The 21,904-nt window shown below is 36.8% G+C and overlaps 1 protein-coding gene across 1 annotated transcript; it reads right to left on the bottom strand.

The window, feature by feature from the left end:
* Nucleotides 1-2,891: 2,891 nt before the first annotated feature.
* LOC125833486 (uncharacterized) lies at nucleotides 2,892-4,637 on the bottom strand. Its single transcript, XM_049512648.1, has 4 exons — nucleotides 4,423-4,637; nucleotides 4,100-4,275; nucleotides 3,819-3,962; nucleotides 2,892-3,034 (listed from the first exon to the last, which is right to left on the bottom strand). The coding sequence occupies exons 1-4, from the start codon at nucleotides 4,635-4,637 to the stop codon at nucleotides 2,892-2,894; spliced, it is 678 nt and encodes a 225-aa protein (XP_049368605.1).
* Nucleotides 4,638-21,904: the final 17,267 nt, after the last annotated feature.

Consider the following 21,904-nt stretch of genomic DNA (forward strand, 5'->3'; position numbering starts at 1 on the left):
GTTCTCACATATTTGTGCTGCAGCGGATCGTTCGGTGTCATTAGTCAGAATCGCCGATCAACTCGGTGATTCGCCCTTTGGTGTAGTTCATCGCCGCCTCGTACAAACCTTCTGCATCGTTGTGCTCTGGGCCATTGGGCGGTATGGTACTGCTTCCCGGAACTGCTTGCCGATGCACCGACTGCTCCCTTTTTCTGCCAACTTGATCCTTTTCTTACGGGCTCAGCACACTGGAACAAAAGGCTAAGTAAGTCCCTTTGGCGACTCGCCAAGTGAACTCAGCGATCCTCAGGCCTTAATTTCTTCAAAATTTTTAGCCCTTTTCGTTTCTTTTTTGCGACGTACTGTCCATGTTCTCTTTAACTTGAAAAACCTAAAACTTAAGGGTTTTCATCATATATTGAGATAAAACAAGCATTTGAGGAAAAAATTTCTATTAAAATATAACCCTTGTTGAGTCCAATTTTGTGGACTCATCAACACCCCCTACTTAAACTTTTGCTTGTCCTCAAGCAAACTCAAGTTCGGTCGTTCAAAAAGGGTGTCTCAAACAGTGCTACACAAGACTCAATCCTGAATGCACACAACAAGACTCAATTTAGTTCGGCAAAGATCAATTGTGTACTCAAAGATTCAAATTATGACACACCATTACCTAAGATTCTCATGCTCACAATACTTGATTCAAATGCAAGTTCAAGCTCAACTATATTGTTCAAATGCCCTCATACAAAGAATGATTCCATATTCATACAATGGTTTCACAGTTTAAAGCTTTGGAATCAGATGCAACGCTCACACTCACAAAAAAGAACATAATGCATCCTTTCACACATAGGTTTGCCCGTATTTTTTAATCATCATTTGTTTCAGCTCACTAAAGATCAAAAAGGTCTTTTCAAGGCTTCTAATGGGGTTGAGTGCAAATGTATGGTCGTTTAGTCTCAGTGACTTTCATCCTCACGAGGTGTGGTGCTCGCAACAGTTACTTTCCTTTCTCCTTCATCATTTTAATTAGTGCTCATAAGTTATCCTTTTATTCACCTTCCACAAATTGTATGGGAACCCCCTTTTATTTTAAAACTTTATTCCACAACTTTTCTTTTTCATTCTTTTTTTTTGTCTCTTTTTTGTATATGGAGGGGTTCCATTTTTCTCAAAACCATGGGTAAGAGGGAATTTCTTGCACTTCTTGATTTGCCTTCTCTTTTCACCACACCCCCGACTAAGGCTTTTGGTCTAAGTTGGCTATTCAAACAAACTACCACTTCATGAGAATTATGGGTGATGGATTAAGAAAGGTTTAGTGTACATCAAGTTTCTTCCAAAGAAGGTTAAGGTTCAAGGGTTGTTCAATAGAGGATCACGCACTTACAAGCTAAGTCAGAAAAGCGGTATATATCAAATTGGCTAACACTCATAAAAATTGCCTAAGATCATATCAAGAGAAAGCTTCACTTAGTTAACTGGACCAACGGGGCAAATTCTAGGATTTATCATGCACAGTTCACAGGTAAGCTCATCACACTAGGCATCGACACTTAAGTCAAACAAGTGTCCACACTTTCTCTAATGAGCAATGGTTATCACAAGAGAATTGATTTGATAAATGGCTAATCACAATGAGATGCGAAGAGTTCACATATTGTCTATGCAACTTCATTTGGCCTCATTGTAGCTGTACAATCATGTTCGTTTGATTGTAAGCACTATTGAAGCCATTGGTATTGATCCAAACCGAGACTCAAATTTTGCAAAAGAGCAACCACATTTAACATATGAGAGGTGGCAAAAATGTGCGAAAGGGTCAAAATTATTTTACAATTTAAAACAAGAAGGGATTCATAAGCTCAAATGTCAAAATTATCGTTCTTTGTTCTGGGGTAATCTGTCGTCCTTGCATCTCTTGTGGAGTTTTGTGCCCTTATATGTCGGGGTGGCATATGTATGTAAAGCCTTGAGATGAAGTTAGAAATACAAGCAGATTAAGCAGTCCATTCGGCAAACAGAGGGATGCAACTGAAAGTTACACTGCAAAAGGGGCCAGCGGTGCAAACAAAAGGAGAACCAAAAATCTTTCGGTGAAATGTCGACTGCTTTCGGTGTCGTCATGTGTCTCATCGAAAGTTACAGAATTCAACATTACAATTTTATTTCAATGAAAGGCGAGAAGGAATTGTAGGCCAACCGCCAAGTGGTTCGGCGAGCTTGACCCAGCTCGCCAAACGACCTAACGTGCCTACTTTCGACTCACTTTCCCTAATTCAACCCTGCGATCCCCGAAGACACAATTCAGGAATGCACAACTCAAATTAGGCTTACAAACAGTGACAATCATTCTCAACCCACAAATTTAAAATAAGTTTTAAAATGCAACCTACATGAATTAATCATTTAACTTAGTACATGCAAAATTTGCTGATCTAACGGTCATAAAAATATTCTAATCCTACCGGAGAAACCCAGCACAAATCAACAAGGTAATGTCTTTTCATTAAGTCCAAAATTAATAGAAAGAACTCAGAGTTTGGGAACCAACCTTTCGTGCTGAAAAAAATATAGTTGATTCACTAGGCAGCAATGTAGTCCAATCCCGAACACAAATCACCAACTAATATACTTTAAAAGTGTAGGGATCTTGAAGATAGAGTGCAGTTGTTAGTTTGTGCAGATAAAAAGTGAGGGAAACTGAATGGAGTTGAAACTTTTAAACCTTTGGCTAGTAAAAACCATTCAATTCTCACCCACTCGGCGACTTTAGTTTATCTCGAATGCTCAATCAGCGGAATGCCAATTTTGTAGCTTCTCTGCTAAAATTTAAAGTACCTCTGGTTTATGAGAAGGTCTAAAACACGGTCTAGGTCGGTGGTTCGCCAATAAGTTCCTGTGATTCACCAAGTTTTACGAACTCCAATGCAAGATGGTATAGAGTCTATTGGCGGTCTAGTTCTGAGTAGCCGAACTGTTCGGCGATTCGCTAATTGGACCTGTTGCTGGCCAGTCTGCACTTTTCGTTCACTCTCCACACTTCCATCTACACAATCAACACACCATTATTTTACCAAAAAATAAGAAAGCCACTAAATGGGTTTTGGGTTGACTCCCAAATAGCGCCTTAGTTAACGTCGCGGCACGACGCAGCAGCACCTTCAAGCGTCTTCCAAATACACCATTTCAACCAAAGAAATCTCTTGACAATTCCCAAAGTATAGTTTCAGATGTTGACCGTTCACTTTAAATGGAGGTCCTTCTTGATCTTCAACAGCACCATTGGTGAGCACTCACTTTACTCTAAAAGGTCTAGACCATTTGGACTTGAGCTTTTTGGGAACAAGTCTAAGTCAAGAGTTGTATAACAAAACCCATTCTCCTATCTTGAAGTCCATCTTGAGTATCCGAGTGTCATGCCACTTCTTCATCTTCTCTTATAGATGGTTGAACTTTCGTATGATCTAACTCTAAACTCATCCAGTTTGTTCAACTGATCTGCCCTCTTTCTTGAAGTTTTTGACCAGTCCAAATTTAAAGCTTTCAATGCCCACAATGCTTCGTGTTTTAACTAGACAACAAAATGGCACACCTTACCATAAACCAACTGATATGGGGACATACCGATATGTGTTTTGTAAGCGGTTCGATATGCCTATTGTGCATCATCAAGTTTCCTAGACCAGTCAGTTCTGTTGGCATTTACTGTCTTTGCCAAGATGCTCTTGATTTCGCGATTTGACACTTCGACTTGGCCATTTGTTTGGGGATTATATGGGGTTGCTAATTTGTCTTTCACCCCATATTTGCTCAGTGCCATTGAAAATCACCTATTGCAAATGTGGGAACCCCATCACTAATGATTGCTCTAGGAGTGCCAAATCTTGTGAAGATATGGCGTTTCAGAAATTGGACAACGCTTTTTCCTTCGTTGCTTGGAAGTGCAATGGCTTCCACCCATTTGGAAGCATAATCTACAGCCAACAAGATATATTTATTACCAAATGATCTCACAAATGGGCCTATGAAATCTATCCCCCATACATCGAACAACTCGACTTCTAAAATAAGAGTGAGAGGTAATTCGTGTCTTCAAGACACTTCGCCTTACTGCTAACATTGAGGGCATTTCTTCTCAAATTCGTGTGCATCCTTGTAGAGGGAAGCCTAGTAGTATCTACTCTGGAAAGTTTAGCGGCGGTACGAATACCACCACGGTGACCTTCCACTGGAGATGTATCAAAAGCATGGAGAATTTCTAACGCTTCTTCTTTCGGAACACACCTCCTAAAGACATGCTCAGCACACTCTCAAAACAAGTATGGTCAATCCCAAAATTAATTTTTAACATCGAATATGAACCTCTTCTATTGGTAAAAGTTTAACTCATCTGGCATCAGCCCATACACAATGTAATTCAATAATTCTGCATACCATGGCGTATGTTTGAGAGATATTTCAAACACCTGTTCATCAGGGAAGTAGTAGTTTATGTCGACCTCATGCTCAATATTTGGCCTAACTTCCAACCTTGCCAGGTGATCAACAACTTGATTTTCACATCCTTTTCGATCTCTTACCTCAAAATCAAATTCTTGTAATAGTAGCACCCACCTTATCAATATTGGTTTTGCATGTTTCTTTTCCATCATGTTACGGAGTGTAGCGTGATCAGTATGTACAATTACTTTGGTGCCTAGAAAGTATGCTTGGAAATTTTTAAATTTATAGACTACCGCAAGAAACTCTTGTTCAGTGACTATATAATTTTGTTGGGGAATATTAAGAGTCTTGCTTGCTTAATAAATTGGGTGAAATAGTTTGTTGCGCTTTTGCCCCAACACACTGAAATGCAGCCATACAAGCATCGTTAAAATATAATTTCACTTCCTTTTCTAAGAGTTTGCATAATGGATGTGCAATCTTTGAGAAGTCTTTAATGAACCTTCGGTAGAACCCTGCATGTCCCAAGAAACTGCGAACACCCTTAACTGAAATCAGTGGGGGTAATTTCTCAATGACCTCAATTTTTGCCTTGTCAACTTCCAGCCCCTTTTGCGACGTGTTGTGCCCAAGAACGATACCTTATTTCACCATAAAGTGTCATTTCCCCCAATTTAGAACTAGATTCATTTCCACGCACCTTTGTAGTACCTGCACTAGGTGTGTCAAGCATTCTTCAAACGTATCCCCTACAACTGAGAAGTCATCCATGAATACCTCTATAGAGACTTCGACCATATCCGCAAAAATAGACAAAATGCAACGTTGAAATGTTGTTGGGGCATTACATAGCCCAAATGGCATCCTTTTGAATGCAAATGTTCCATAACGGCAAGTAAAAGTGGTTTTCTGTTGGTCTTCTGGTGCAATAGAGATTTGATTGTAACTGGAGTACCCATTCAAAAAATAATACCACCCCTTTTCTGATAACCCGTCAAGCATCTAGTCCATAAAATGTATTGGAGAATGGTCTTTCTCGGTCCATGAGTTAAGCTTTCGATAGTCCATGCATACTCTCCACCAAGTCATTGGTCTTGTTGGCACAAGTTCTCCTTCGTCATTTAGGACTACTGTTATACCTCCCTTTTTTGGTACACATTGCACCGAACTTACCCACTAACTGTCTGCAATGGGGTATCTCACTCCCGCATCTAACAACTTGATGATCTCCTTTTTCACCACTTCTTGCATTGGCGGGTTCAATCTCCGTTGATGCTCCACACTAGGTTTACATTCAATGTCGAGCCGAATCTTGTGAGTCCAGAGAGGAATTCCTATTATATCAGCTATTGTCTATCCAATAGCTTTTATATGCTTACACAGTACTTCCATGAGCAATTGCACCTTCTTTTCAAGAAAATCAGCGGCGATAATCACTAGTAAAGTATTATTGGAAGGCATATTGAAATGAGATAGTAGGACTTTTAACTCCAGATTTGGTGGTTCTTCTGTTGATGGGTTTGCAGGAGAACTTTCTCTGTTCAGGTCGATATCGAACTTGACTGGATTTCTTGAATATACTCCTAACCCCGATAAGGAAGCTACCGCTTCCTCATAGCCTTGAACTTTGGATTCATCATAATTGACAAGTACATATTCCAGTGGTTCATTCTGTCGCATTAAATGGCTCACACTCTCCTCTGCCTCATCTATAACATCCTTAGTAGACAACACATGGATATTACTTGGTTGCTTCATGGATTTACAGATATTGAAGGTCATCTCATCATCATTCAGATGGAACTTTAATTTCCCGCTTTTGACATCCACCAATGCTCTCCCGGTAGCTAATAATGGCCTTCCCAAAATAATGGGGATTTCAGCATCGATCTCACAACCTAGAATCACAAAATCAACCAAAAATATGAACCAAACTACTTTTACCAATATGTCATAGAGTATCCCCACTGGGTGCTTGATTGATCGATCTGCCATAAAGAGTCTCATTGTGGTTGCCTTTGGTTCACCCAACCCAAGTTGCTTGTATATTTCATAAGGCATCAAGTTAATGATTTCTCCTAAATCGTACAAAGCATTAGCAAACTGGAGCATGCCAATTGTGCATGGGATTGTAGATGTCCCAGGATCTTCTCTCTTAGTGATTGACTCATTTGTCATAATTGCACTGCAACTATGGGGCACCTCAATCGTTTCATAGTCCAAGCTCTTTTTCTTTGTAACCAGCTCATTTATGAATTTGGCGTATCCCGACATTTCCAACAATGCTTCCACCAGAGGAAGGTTAATTGATATGTTCTTGAATACTGACAAAAATATTTTGATTTTCTCATCTTCATTCTTCTTTTTCAAACGATGGGGAAATGGTGGACGTATCTTGGATAAAGGGTGCAGGACTTTGGGAACTTGCACTCGTTGTTCCACTTCCTCTTGTGGTTTTTTTTAAAGGTTACTATGGTAAAAGTATTAGAGCAACAATTCGCCTGGCAGTCCATGCATTGGGCACTTACCCAAAATTCTCTTGAACCTTGTCCATGATTCGTGAATTGGTTCACCCTCCTTTTGCTTGAAATTCTGAATGTCGTCTCTCAGTTTTATCATTCTTGATGGAGGAAACAATCTGTTGTGAAATGCCTTAACCAGTTCCTCCCATGATTTGATGGAATTGTTTGGACGCTCGACCAACCATTTAGTAGCTCCCCCGGTTAATGATAATGGAAATAAGCGAAGCCATATGAATTCTTGAGATAGATTCTTGAATCATAAAGGGGTGCACACTTCCACAAAGCTTCGTTTATGTTCGTGCGGATCTTCTTGCTCTAACCCTTTAAATAAACCTCTTGACTGTATGAGCTGGAATGTTGCGCTTGTAACTTCGAACATTGCATTTCCGTCAGCATGTGGGATGCAAATTGCACCCATCCCTCCATGTGAGCAGGGTTATAAACACTATTAACATCATGAATGTTGTCTAGACGAAAAGTACCACCTGTTGGGTAACCCGCTAGGCAGCTATTCTCCTCGTTTGCACTCATATGTCCTGTTGTGACACATAAATATTCAAAACAAATCTGAGAGTTAAATGAGTAAACTACAACTAAGAAGAACAAAAATTGTACTGATCTAAAAGTTCTCAAATAACACCACTCCACAGTAGTGGCGCCATTTTGACGTTTGCGAAATCAAGGACACAACTTCCAATGCAAGTGTTTACGATCGTGCAATAGTATAATAACGCAACCAAGGGTTGGGATCGTCCCAAGAGAGTCGTTTTGACATTTTATAGAAAAATAAAATTTAGTTCTAACTAGTCGTAGCTAAAGACATTAACGGGTAAAAACATGGTAAATTAAAAAAGGGGGACACAAGAGTGTCAATTAACAATAGGGGACTTTTGTCACAAGTAAGGTAAAAATAGCAAGATAAACTAGGGTTTCTAAGTAATAAGAGGGAATCTGTGGGATGTGATGAGAATACTGGTTAAGCTAGATTATTGGGTACATGCTTGGGATAGAAAATTTATAGAGTAATTGTGACTTGGCTAAACTTTATGTGGGAATAAGTTTTCTCTCAAGCAACTTACCCCGTTTCAAATGGGTTCCTCTCGGATACCCACTAGCCGCATGAAAACCAGCCTACGCCTTACCCCACTCACTCTCTCGAACTGAATATTAGGATATGGGACTAGGGTTCACTCTCTCGAGCTGAACCTTATGTCGAACTAGTCTTTAGGATAGTTTGGTTTCACGACTTCTCTCTCTAGCAAGTCGAAAACACATAAATAAACTTGTATTTTAAAAAACAAATTTGTTAAATTCATCCATAACTACTAGACGAAATCAACATTAAACTACATCTAAACTATCAACAAACAAGACCCAACAACAATCTTAACCCATATTCGCTAAATCACACCCCAATAATGAGGCTTTTTAGCAACACATCAAGAGATAGAAATTTATACCTAAATGAGCTTGCATTCAAATGAGTATGAAGATTTAAGTCTTGTTAGAAGCCAAGAATGAAGAATCAAAGAAACCCAAGTGTAAATCCTTGGAGATGAAACCCTCTTCTTCTTCAAGTTCCAAAACCCTCAAAATCTTAGAGTAAAATTTTCCAAATGTACAATTCTCTAAGTGAAAATTCTAATAAAACTTCCACACTAAAACTAAAACTCTAACTAGTATTTATAGTTATCACAGATTTTTGCTGCAGTGGATCGTTCGATGTCATTAGTCGGAATCACCGATCGACTTGGCGATTCGCCCTTTGGTGTAGTTCATCGTCGCCTCGTACCAAACTTCTGCATCGTCGTGTTCTGGGCCATTAGGCAGTATGGTACTGCTTCGTAGAACTGCTCGACGATGCACCGACTGCTCCCTTTTTACCACTTCTTGATCCTTTTCTTCAGGGCTCAGCACACTGGAACAAAATATGAAGTAAGAACCTTAGGCGACTCGCTAAGTGGACTCGGCGATCCTGGGGAATTCATTTCTTCATTCTTCTCAGCCCTTTTCGTTCCTTTTTTGCGACGTAGTGTCCATGCTCTCTTTAACTTCAAATACCTTAAACTTAAGGGTTTTCATTAGATATTGAGATAAAATAAGCATTTAAGGACACAATTTCTATTAAAATATAGCCCTAGATGAGTCCAATTTTGTGGACTTATCAACACCCCCAACTTAAACTTTTGCTTGTCCTCAAGCAAACTAAAGTTCAGCCGGTCAAAAAGCTTGTCTCAAATAGTTCTACACAGACTCAATCATGAATGCACACAACAAGATTCAATTTACTTATACAAGGATCAATTGTTTACTCAAAGATTCAAGTTGTTACACACCATTACCAAAGATTCTCATGCTCACAATACTTTCTTCAAATGCAAGTTCAAGCTCAACTATAGTGTTCAATTTCCCTCACACAAAGAATGATTCCATATTCACACAACGGTTTCACAATTTAAAGCTTTGGAATCAGATGAAACACTCACACTCACAAAGAAGGACATAATGCATGCTCACTGTCATAGGTTTACCCGTATTTTCCAATCAACAATTGTTTCAGCTCACTCAAGATCAAAAAGGTCTTTTCAAGGTTTGTAATGGAGCATAGTGCAATGGTATGGTCAATTAGGCTCAGTGACTTTCATCCTCATGTGGTGTGGTACTCGCAACACTTCCTTTCCTTTCTACTTCATCATTTTCATTAGTGCTTATAAGTTATCCTTTTATTCACCTTCCATGAAATGTATGGGAACCCCCTTTCATTTTTCAACTTTATTCCACAACTTTTCTTTTTCATTCTTTTTATTTTTCTTATTTTCTGTCTCTTTTTTTTTATATGGAGGGGTTCCATTTTCCTTAAAACCATGGGTAGGAGGGAGTTTATTGCACTTCTTGATTTGCCTTCTCTTTTCACCACACCCCCAACTTAGGCTTTTGGCCTAAGTTGGCTATGCAAACAAACTATAGATGTATGGCACTGACTGAAGATAATGTGATGTTGAAGCCACATTTGTTGTAATGTTTAATCTGTGTAATATGCTCAATCTGCTCTGCAACATCTGTCCCTCCTTTGGCTGTAACCACTCGTCTAGTCTCCCATTTTCCATAAATGGACAAATGAGAGCTTTGAAATCATTGCCATCAAAATCAACACTTGAGCAAATTGTTGAGATCTTCACTAGGTTCTGGTGCCTTATGTTCCTCAAGGCTTCACATTCAACCAAAAAGCTTTTCGAAGAACCCTTTTTTTCAAGTTTTAGTACCTTTATTGCAATAATTCACATATATATAATATGTAAATGAATGTTCAACTTGCATAGAAGTATCTTTCAATGAACTGCTGGAATCTTGAATCTGGAATTTACAATCTGCAGATTTGTCGTTCTCTATAACTGCTGCAATCTGCAATCTGATTTGTTTTTCTATAACTGCTGCAATCTGGAACTTCTTGCCTCTTCTATAACTGCTGCAATCTGATTTGTGTAGGGAAATGGAGGTGATCAAATTTGAAGGGTCTCCGCAAGTCAATTTGATCCCATTGAAGTGGATGATGAAGAGTTTTTGAACTATTGCAAAAGTTTGAATACATTATATTTGATTTTGTGAGTATATTCATTGCTAGAATATATTGAACTATTGTAAGAGCACTTTTTGAACTATTGTGTACACATATTTAGAATATTGCTTTATAAGTATGTGTATGTACACAAGACATACTATCTTTTGAAGTTTATTGCAAATCTATATATTTGAATTACTTATTAGCAAATTTGATGCTTGAGTTTATTTATTGCAAAACAATATTGGTGTTTTTTAATTAGAAATTGTGGCATATAAATCTTTTATAGCCAAAATAATATTGCCACACTTAAAAGTGTAGCCATAGGATTGTAAATTGTGGTATGCACATGGGCAAGGACTACACTTCAAAGTGTTGTCATACATAAGATAAAAAGGCAACACTTTAAAATTGGAAGAAAGGCCACGCTTGAAAGTGTAGCTGATAAGGCAACACTTTTAAGCGTAGCTGCAAAGCGTGGCCTTTTTGCCTTTTAGGCTACGCTTTTAAGCGTAGCTAATAAGACAACACTTGAAAAGTGTTGTCTAAAGTCAAAGGTTACACCTCTTTAGGCTACCCCCAAAAAAGTGTTGTCGAAAGTCAAAAAGTGTAACCTTTTATCAAAGGGCACACATTTTACTAGTTTAGACAACACTTTTCTAGGGTGGTCGTAGCCCTAAAATGTTGTAGTGCCATACCCATTATGACATCAAAATCAACCATTTCTAGTTCAACAAGGTCAGCTAATGTATTATGACCACAAACAGTTACTATGCACTTTCGATAGACTCTTCTAACTATAATAGATTCACCAATCGGTGTAGACACTTCAATTGGTTTAACCAATAATTCTGGTGTTCTTTTGAACTTTGCAGCAATCAATGGAGTGACATATGATAGTGTAGACCCCGGATCAATTAATGCATATACAATATGTGAAAAGATGGATAATGTACCTGTAACCACATCCAGTGAAGCCTCCAAATTTTGTTGATTCCCTAGGGCATACGTGCGATTCTGAACTCCACTAAAACTAGTTGCACCTCTAACACCTCTACCACGACCTGCAGGCATTTGTGCACCCCTGCTTAAAGAAGGAACTGATGAAGACGATGCAGCAATCGATCCAGCAGGTTGTGCCATACCACCCATGCCCCTTTGAGGGCAATTTCTCATCATGTGTCCCGGTGTACCACACTAAAAACAAGCATGTCCCAAACCTACATGTGCCTAGGTGATTTCTCCCGCATTGTATACAAAGTTGTCAAGGAGGTCTTGATTGGCTCATAATTCCCTGTTCATGGTGTCCCGCTGTTCTTGAGCTTTGGCTTTCACCTATTTTCCCAAACTGATCGCCCCTAGACCCTCGGGGTGGAGCACTAGCTGTAGAGTAGGAAAATGATGGCCTAGGCGGTCTATTAGAAAACCGAGGCTTAAACTCACCTTGAGATTGGGTAAACTGCCCCGTAGATTTGGCCCTCTTGGACAGCCCTCTTTCCGACTCTTGTGCCCTTCTTCTTTGCCTTTGATCCTCCAACTTTTGTGCAAAAGCTTGCATCCTCGCTATATCCATGTCTTTATTCAAAGAAGCAATGGTACAATCTCTAACCAAATATGAATCTAATCTGCCCACATATCGATGAACTCTTTCCTCCATAGTAGACACTACATTAGGAGCATACCTGGATAAAGAATTAAACTTGAGAATGTACTCCCTCACGCTCATATTCCCTTGGTGGAGATTTAAAAACTGATCAGCACAGGCCTCTCGGATCTCCAATGGCATATAATGGTCAAGAAATGCCTTTTTGAACTCTTTTCAACTAGCTAAAGGTGCATATGTAACCCTTGATTGCTTCCAAGCTTCATACCACAATATAGCCATACCCCTGAGTCTATATGTTGCTAGCTCAACTGCTTCTTTACCACTTACATGCATAACATCCAAAGTTCGTTGAATCTGATCAATAAAGTCTTGCGGATCTTCTTTAGGATCTGACCCGGTGAATAATGGAGGGTCCAAATTAAGAAAATCACGTATCTGTGTACTAGTAGCCCTATCTACACCACTCGTACCTGCAATTGGACCTTCTTGCCTTTGCCCTTGGCCAGCAACTATACGAGTCAATAATTGGACTGCATTCTTTAATTCTTGCTCAGTAGTATTAATAGGGGGTTCTCGAGGTGCTACTTTCCTCCTTAAATCATCTGGATATGGAGGAGTCGGGGAAGTCTGTGATAAAGACTCATTTTGAGCCTCACTTTGATCAGCTTGTCTAGGTAATAATTGGCTACTCCCTTCTCCGGCAGCCACATCTATTTACCTGTATTTTTACTCCTTCTCGTAACCGGCATTTTTGCTATAATAAAACAATTTAGAGGTTAGATATAATCCACCTACAATATGGCTCTATCGCACGATCTAGAAGATGAAACAACAGAAACAACTCCTACATGTCCCGTAGCCTCCTGTTTATAGATGTGGTGCACAACACATCCATAAGCAAGACTCTACATAGATACGGCTTTGTAGACTCCCTAGGATGACCTGCTCTGATACCACTTTTGTCACGCCTCAGATCTGATTAAGACGGACAGGCACCCAATGTCTAAATGGCCCGGGAGAACTAACTTACAACCTGTACTTACCATACATTTAATTATGATAACTATGAAGCTATGACAAGCTTATACGCCCTGTAGTGATAAAAGACCGACATAGACAGGCCCAAAACTTATGTACAACACTTGGCCGTGGAGGCCACAATTGTTAAGAGACAAGACACAACCAAACTTTATACATTAGTCTACAAAGCCTCTACAAGATAGACAAACTTAGTTTAGGTCGGGACAAGGCCCCGCCTTACCCTTAGCTACTATACGGTAACAAAATAGATTCCAAAGACTCGATTAAGCCCCGAATCAACTTGGAGCTTACCAATAGCAGCTGAGTGTCCTGTGCTCCTACTGGGGAGGTCTACTAGCTGGAGTACCTGTGACTGCAACATGAAATGCAGTGTCCCCCGAGAGGGACGTCAGTACGAAGAATGTACTGAATATGTAAGGCAATAACATATGTAAACAAGAGCTCAATTGAAATCAAGTATCAATATGTAACTGAATAGATTAGATTAAAGACCACCTTTGTTGTTGTTGTGGGATCATGTACATTATATTCTTTTCTGTAAATTTTCTTTACATTGCGATCTCTATAAAGCATGTGATACAAATAACCAACTGATCAGTGGTAAAAGAGGATGACCCATGCTAGGCATTTTAACCCCTGAGATGATGTCCTCAAATATATAAATTTGGGATCGACCCATGCTAGGCTTTCGCCCCTAGGCTGCCACCCTTATACACAAATTGGGATCGACCCATGCTAGGTTTTGCCCCTGGGCTGCCACCCTTACACATATACCGCTTCATATAGTTTCTTTAATCTTTAAGATTGTTATTTTGGTGGTCATAATTATTTTTGAGCATCAGAACTGTGGATCAGTAGTAGGAAACATGTGAATATGCACTTAGGGCAATAACAATAACACAAGATGGAAATGTAACACTAATGAATTACATAAGAGTTCAAATGACACGATGGACCTCATTTGATTGACATGAGGAATCACAAAGCTACTGCTGAAATTACCCTTTTCTCATGCCAATACTTGGAAAAGTAAAGATGCACATATATTGAAGCAATTCGACACACTAAGGAGAGGGGAACTATTGTTAGCTGTGTTTGGGATTGGACGCTGCCACTAAGTGTCTTTTACTTGAAAGAGCACTTAGGAAGCTCACTTGTTGGTAGTGACACAAGCAGAGTTCATGCCAAATAATATAGAATCGAATAGCCTTACATACCTTGCTGTACCACTCAGATAGTACAACGAATTAACCTCCTTCCTTTTCGATTATTAATCTACAATGAAATAAGTAACACAACTAATATTAGTAGCTAACCAACAGATTGGGCTACTTAAACTTGGCAAACAATAATCAGGAAGCAAACCCATACTTATCAAACCGATGGTATGCATTCCACCCCTTCTCCTTTAATAACGTCATATACAATACGACCTTCTAATAAGGTCCCCTGAAACTCCTCGGGCTTTATAACATATGCAAAACAGTATATAAAGGGGTTGCAGGCAGCAAGCTCATGCAACGCCCAATTAGATAGTACGTTACTGCACCCTTTACCGTTTTATCCTTTAACAAGTTCTCATGACTTCTGCACATGCCTCCTTATGTTACTATACACAAATCAGTTTCTAAACATCAAAATGTGGCAGTAGCAATATGAACTCACGGTTTTCGACCACTATCCCTTCAGCATCCAACTAACATTACATTTAAAATGCTCAAATGGGCTAACAATTGAGTTAAAGGGGACTCCCCTCCATGGTTGTCCCAACATGCACAATCAACCAAAACATTCCCCAATCTCACACCATGTAAAAGGAACAATTCTCAGCTCATTAACACATACCAAATCCCCTAACCGATTCAAGCACAAAAGAGGGATGAAAAAATTAACATATGGCAGTAGCCTTACCTTAAGGTGAAATCAGCTCCTCCTCTTGAATTTCTTAAGATGGGAGATGTTACACCAACTTGTACTTGAAAAATAAAGGGTTTTCTCACATTTTTAATGTTGAACTTGCAGGCCAGCACTTTGGAGCTTCTAGGGTTTCTTTTTGGGAGTAAATTGTTGTAGAACAAGTGAGAGATATATGAAATGAATTTCATTCTCTTAAGGGTCCTTTATGGACGTTTTTACATTAAGAAAAATGTAGAAATATCTAGTCCCTCACTTTAAGTAAGCAGGTACATCACTCCCTTAATTTCTGCCATAAGTTCTTTAAGTAGCTGCATCACCTAGTTGCCCTTTTCTTTTAAATTGCAGTCCACATATTTCCTAAGTAGGTGCATCACCTATTTACCACTTATTTAAGTAGGTCAGCAGTTAATCTACCATTAAGAACCTATGTCATCCTTTCTACGTAAGCTACACATGCATGTGAGTAACTTAATTACGTAAGATATCTGAATCAGTAGCTTAAGCAAGTAGGTTGATTACTATGACAAATTATACTTTACTTACTCTACTTAGCCTCAAGCCTCTTTCGAATATTGTCAAACCTATTTCAAACCCTCACTACTCACATAGAACTAGTATATGCAAAATATGGGACGTTTCAGTGTGCATAACCAAAATGAGAAAAAGACATATAACTACATCACACGAACCTATATCAAAAATATACACAAAATCCAAACTTATTTAAACCGCAACCCCATATCAACTACAAAAGAACCAAACCAAGATTATTTGACACAAAAGTTACAAGGATATAACAAGTTAGTTGCACGGCCAAAAACTAACGCTAATTTAGTAAGAACATGTTACTACTACGGACTGTTAAATACCGTATACACATTCGACAGAGAAGAAGTTAGTGGAATACCGGAGCTACACAAAGCATTCGTCACATACAAAAGAGTTACAAAAGGAAATTTATTTTATATAAAATTCTATACAGCACCAGCGGAGATATTATACGAGGAAATAAAACCTCCAATACAGGTTATCAAGATAGGACTGACTAAAGATATGATTATACCTGAGGACATTGGACAACAAGAAGAGATATGCAAAATAGAGATACCAAGTTTTTATCCCAACAAAAGAATAATTGGTATATCAATTATCATATAGGAGCTAGCAAATAATTATTTAAATGGAAATGCTATATGGAGCTACTATGCAAGAGATTGGCTAATTATTTATTCCAATTCAAGGGAGCTAAGGAAAGCAGATATTGATGAAGTACAAAGATGGATTTTTTCATTACTTAAGCCAGAAGAACGACCTACGACGCGAGCACGAAAAGCAGGCTTTATTTCGGCAGAGTTATTAACCAGATATTGCAAGCTAATTGGTCACAAATATCCTGACTACATATGTTCAAAATGCAACAGAGAAGATAACATAATTTCAGATGTCGATTTAGAGTAAATGAAGACGATGAAGATAAGAAGTAGACAGACAAGATAAGATAGAGACGGAAGAAGATAAGAAGAAGACAAAAAAGTAAAATAGACACGTGTGCAAAGAAAGTCATAAAGGGGAAGATAAAGAGATAAGAAGAGGAGAAAAAGAGATACATTTGGTCGACAAAACAAAAAACAAATAGTAAAGTATATAGTAGTTGGACTCAAGAGTCATAAAGTAAGATATGTAAAAAGCCATAAAGTGTATGACACATTATTGTCTTTATTAAAGTAGATGTACATTATTGTCTTTACTATTAATTAGAGTACGTGTACATTATTATCTTTATTATTATAATGTAAAGAAGACATTATTGTAAAGTAGTAGTCATCTCCTTTCTATATAAAGGGATGCATATGTAACTAAAAAGTCAGGCAAGGCCAAACGTAATAAAAACTTTCTTGAAAACACTCTGTCCACTAAGATATAAAAATACTTAAAAGTTAATATGGAGAAATCTGAAATCCAATCAGATATTTCAGATAGCATGGCTAAGCAAGAGGCAAAGGTATATTGTTCAAAAAATATGCAGAACTAATTTCATATATTCCTGAATATCATATATATGATTGAATAAATTTATGTTAGTTATTATGTATTAGAATTATTTGAATCATGATTTCTAGTTTATTAGCACACTGGAAACAGAGAGAAAACTTCTATACTATGCCATCCTAATGTTGAAACCGGTAGGCGAGGAAAGCCGTTTAGGGGAGTAAACAAAGTTGAGGCGCTGATAAGAAGGAAGTATTAGCTAAAGTACGATGCTAGTAGTGACAGGAAAACATGATAAAGATAATCTAGTTCATAATGATCTAATATGAATTTAATCAATTATGAATATGATAGGAAGAAATAATTTGAAATAAAAAACCTGCATAATAAAGAACATGACTACATACGTGCATGATGAAATGATAAAAAACTATGAAACTTTAATCTTATATACACTTAACGGTATAGAAATAATTGAATTAAGAAGAATAATATGGGAAAAAATATTTAATGAATACGAATCAAAAGATATATTAAATCAAGAATGGTATGAAATAGATTTACAAGATCTATATTTAGATAATGAAAGAATAGAATGGTACGATCTAGAAATAAATTCAGATTAAAATGAATTCGAATATTTACAATATTGGATAGGAGCTATGGAAAAATAAAATTATTAGAAAAATTAATGGCGGAAAATTTATATATGTACCACAAAACCCAAGATATGTTATATCTAGAATATATCATAAATAATATTAAAGAAATATTCAGATTAAAACAACTATCAAAAGAATATTACAATAAATATTATTACATATTACCATGAATTTAGCACTACCAAAAAATAATATTAAAGAGATATCAAGATTAAGACACTTAGCAAACGAATATTATAATAAAATCTTTAAAATAAAATACTCTCCTACCACACTACCATCTACCACACTACCACTTTCATGAATTCACCAACTACCAGTTCCACACCGAAAAATGGCCATTTTTTATTTAATCTTTTACCCCATGTAGTTTTTTCTTTATCATATTGTTCATAATTTTCATTATAATATTTTGGATTAAAATTTTTTGGGTTTTTTACTCCTGATGTGCTAGGTTTTTCGTCCATGTCTACATCTTCTGTATTTACTTCTAAATTCTTTGTATTATCTATGTTTGCTAAAAGTTCTGTATATGTTTCGCTTGTTTCCGAATATTGTTCTAGATCATCGTCGTTTATTTCATCAATTCTTATTTCGGGTAGATTATCTTGGCTATTTTCTTCTTTTTCTTGTAATTCATCTTGTAATTGCAATTTTTCTTTAAATTTAATTATCTCATTTGCTAATTTTGTTTTTTGTTCTTTTTCTTTTTGTTTAATTTCATACATTTCTTTTAATATTGCTAGCTCTTTTTCTAGCTCTATTATTTTAGTGTTTTTTATTTCTTCTAATTGTTGTACTTCCTTTTTTGCTTGTTGTTTTATTTTTTCAATTTCTGTTTTTCTATCTATTTCTTCATTTTCTTTTGTTATTCTTATCATAGCAGTTAAACTATCTTCTAGTTTTACCGTTTCTTTTTCTAACATTAAACTTATATTGTCACCTATTTTCTTATATCTTCTTCCTAGATTAGAAAATATTATCTTTATTTTTAATCCGTCATAATTTTCATATGTTTTTTCATCTATTGCGTATTCTTCTTTATTCATTTATAAATTATGTTGTAGTTTATATTCTAAGTTATTTATTTGTAGTTCTAGATATAAAATAGTCTTTCTTTGTGCTATTATAGATTTGTGACAAATTCCTGCGAATATATTATTGTTAAGTCTATTTTGCCTATGTTCGAATTCTTGTCTTTTTTCTATAATTATTTCATTAAGATTTTGTCTATATTTGTTATTCTCGTTATTCATTGTATTTTTAAGTATTGAATATAATTATATTATATTTTAGGTATATTATCTATTAATTGATCTAATTTTTCGTTATCAGTCTTTGTGATATTAAGTTGTTTATATTCCGGATATAATTTGTTTAATTTTCTTCTTATTTTTCTTAATTTTCTAGTCGTATGTTTCTTACCATGTTTCTTATTATCGAATCAATGTTAAACCATATTTTCTTTAATTGATCATATGATGAAACTTTTGAGTCATTAAAGATAAGGTTATGAAGATATGCATGTTCTTAGGAAGTTGATAAAAATGATTTAAGTTGTTTTGAAACTGAAGCATACATATTGTTGTTGTTGTTGTGTTGCGAAAGGATTTCTCATATACATGGAAGCATGATTGTGAAAGTGTTTTCTCACATAGAGGATTCTTAGGCTTGAAAAGTTTTCTCAACTTAACTTTGAATCAGAATTTAAATACCTATCCCAATGAAATCTAGCTTGGATTGACTGCTTAATTGTACCTTTCCATGAATGGTATATGACTTAGCTTGGATTGACAACATGATGTACCCTTCCATGGATAATATGACTATTTCGTGGGATTTACGCTTAGCACCGAGAGGATATAGAGATGGAAGCTCACCCATTAGTAGAGGTCGGTTTTCTAGTAACAATCTTTTTATCCCATAACTATGTGTCACCATAGGATGTTGTCCTGAATATACATTAGCTAGTGGATCCACCTAAGCTAAAAGTTCATGGTCTTACCTTGTCATGTAGGGCATCACTTTTCTGTGTGGCGTACACACCAAATTCCATGGTTGTAGCTCACTTGATCTCTATGTCCGTTAAATGTAAATCTCCCACAAGAATAAACCAAGGTTACTTCTGAAAGTATCTCACAAAAGTTTTATATCTAATAGCTTGCATTGTCCATGTTTTACGATGCATGTTTTCTAACTTTTTTATCTTATGGTTTAGCTTGGTCAATGCATGTCATGAAAATGTCCCTTTTAGCATGATTTCATATTTATTTTGGATTTCTATCATACATGGTACATATTTGTACTAACACATACTCTTGCCTACAATCTTATAAAATGTAGGAGAATGACGCTCCATATTCCGTGGCTAGGATCACTTAGTAGAGATTAAAGATTAGTGAGCCCTTATATTCTGAGGACCAAGCTTTCATTTCCTATTTTCTTTACTTTTTAGATTGTATGTGATGTACGGGTTACGTCCCGATCACTCTTGATGTACTAGATAGCTTTGAGACTATGTTAGATTTCTGCTACATTTTATAAACTCTTAGATGTTGAAACTGCCTTTTTAATATCTTGATTTTCTATTATCTTATATGATGTTTGCTAAGCGACTTTTACGAGGCCTTTGGGGTCTTATATACCATGTTACGTCTAGGGTATACTTTGATATGTGACTTGCTATTTAAATGTTTTGTGGTTGAGTTGGATGGTTATATTCCCTCCCTTGTTGTTCTTATTTTGATCTTATTAGAGGATGAATGTTTCCAAGGAGGAGATATTGTAACACCTCGAATTTTGAAATGAACTAAAGTGAGGTTCGTATAAGTTGTCATCAGTTTTCATGTTTTGGTCAACTTGAAACAACCATATCTTTTAGCACATAAAGAGTTAGGTGGCCCATGACCTAACAAATCAAAGGTTCTTGAATCCTCTTTTCAAGCTTCCAAGTTTGCTTAATTTCGAAGTGGGAGCAAAAAGTTATGCCCGTTTGATTGAAGCCTCTCTATTTTAGGCATACATTTGTTTTTTAAAAGGTTATTTTGGTCTTTTCCTTTTCCCACTAGGCGTAAATTGTTTTTTCACTCCAAAAAAGAGTCTAATCAAATTTATCCCAGTTTTTATGATTCCTAAACGCTTAAAAAAAAAAGAGAAGAGTGAAATAGGAGAAAGAACTAGGTTTTAAGTGTTCTTTAAGATTCCACCAATTTTTGCCAAGAAGATTGTTCTTTCCAGGTATGTAAGGCTCCTTACTGTAATGGACTTGTTCTTCCTAACTCCGTATATCTAATTTGTCCATGAAATCCTTGTATTTGAATAGTTCTTCAGTTGTTCTTGTTGTCCAATTCTAAAACAATGGAGGATGCATATCGTTGTGTGTGGTGAATCTTTAGTAAAAGTTGTGTTTCCTAAAGGGATTATGTTGAATTCCTCATGTATTCATGTTGTGTTTGAGAATTGAGAAGAGTTTAGGAGAATTAAACTGATTCTAAACGAGTTAGGAACATAAATTGAGCATAAAAATTCATTTGATTTCTGTGTAGGGATGTGGGGTGGTGTGCCACCCATAGCGCCAAGCCTGAACTTCTGTAGTTTAGGCCTTGGCGCGATATGCCAAGGCTTCACTTCTGAAGTTTAAGTCTTTGGGTGACGCACCACTAGTGCGCAAAGCTTTTTTGGGCTGATTCTTTTGTTTGTTTCATCCGGTGCATACTCCTTTAAGTTGTGCTCACTTTTCCCTTCTATATACTACCTCATATAAGGTCTATTCACCTTTGAAAATCCCTATATATCCTAATCACATTTCTAAGTCTGCATTCCAACTAAAGCAAGTTTACATGAAAAGTTTAAAGGTTCTATCTTTCATAAAATATAAGATTATTCAGTTTCTATGCATATTTATCTTGGGCTTGAAAGATTATTCCATGAGAATACGTTCAAATATAAGTATGAGTTATGTTGTTGAAAAGCAATTCAGTAAAGTAATAGTCCTTTTTTTTGCAAGGGGTGAATTGAGCGTGATTGATAATATTATTATTCTGGGAGTAGTATCGAGCACTGAATTGGGTTAGTGTCTTTTATAAATCAAAAGTCCCATAATAGTATGTAGCCAACGTAGGATAGGATAGCATTGATTCATCATGTGACTCATCACTACCTCAAAAAATGCATATTA

The sequence above is a fragment of the Solanum verrucosum genome, unplaced genomic scaffold (assembly GCF_900185275.1).
Source record: "Solanum verrucosum unplaced genomic scaffold, falcon-dt-bn FXZP01000173.1, whole genome shotgun sequence".
Classification (NCBI taxonomy): domain Eukaryota; kingdom Viridiplantae; phylum Streptophyta; class Magnoliopsida; order Solanales; family Solanaceae; genus Solanum; species Solanum verrucosum.

Bases quoted from the DNA above. Each gene is read 5' to 3' on its own strand.
- LOC125833486 (XM_049512648.1), bottom strand. From the start codon at position 4,637: ATGGAAAAGAAACATGCAAAACCAATATTGATAAGGTGGGTGCTACTA. The intron at 4,276-4,422 runs GTATGCAGAATT...GCATGTCTTTAG, and splicing joins TCTCTCAAACATACGCCATG to GAGGTGTGTTCCGAAAGAAG. The intron at 3,035-3,818 runs GTGATTTTCAAT...TTGATTGTGTAG, and splicing joins GGTTCCCACATTTGCAATAG to ATGGAAGTGTGGAGAGTGAA.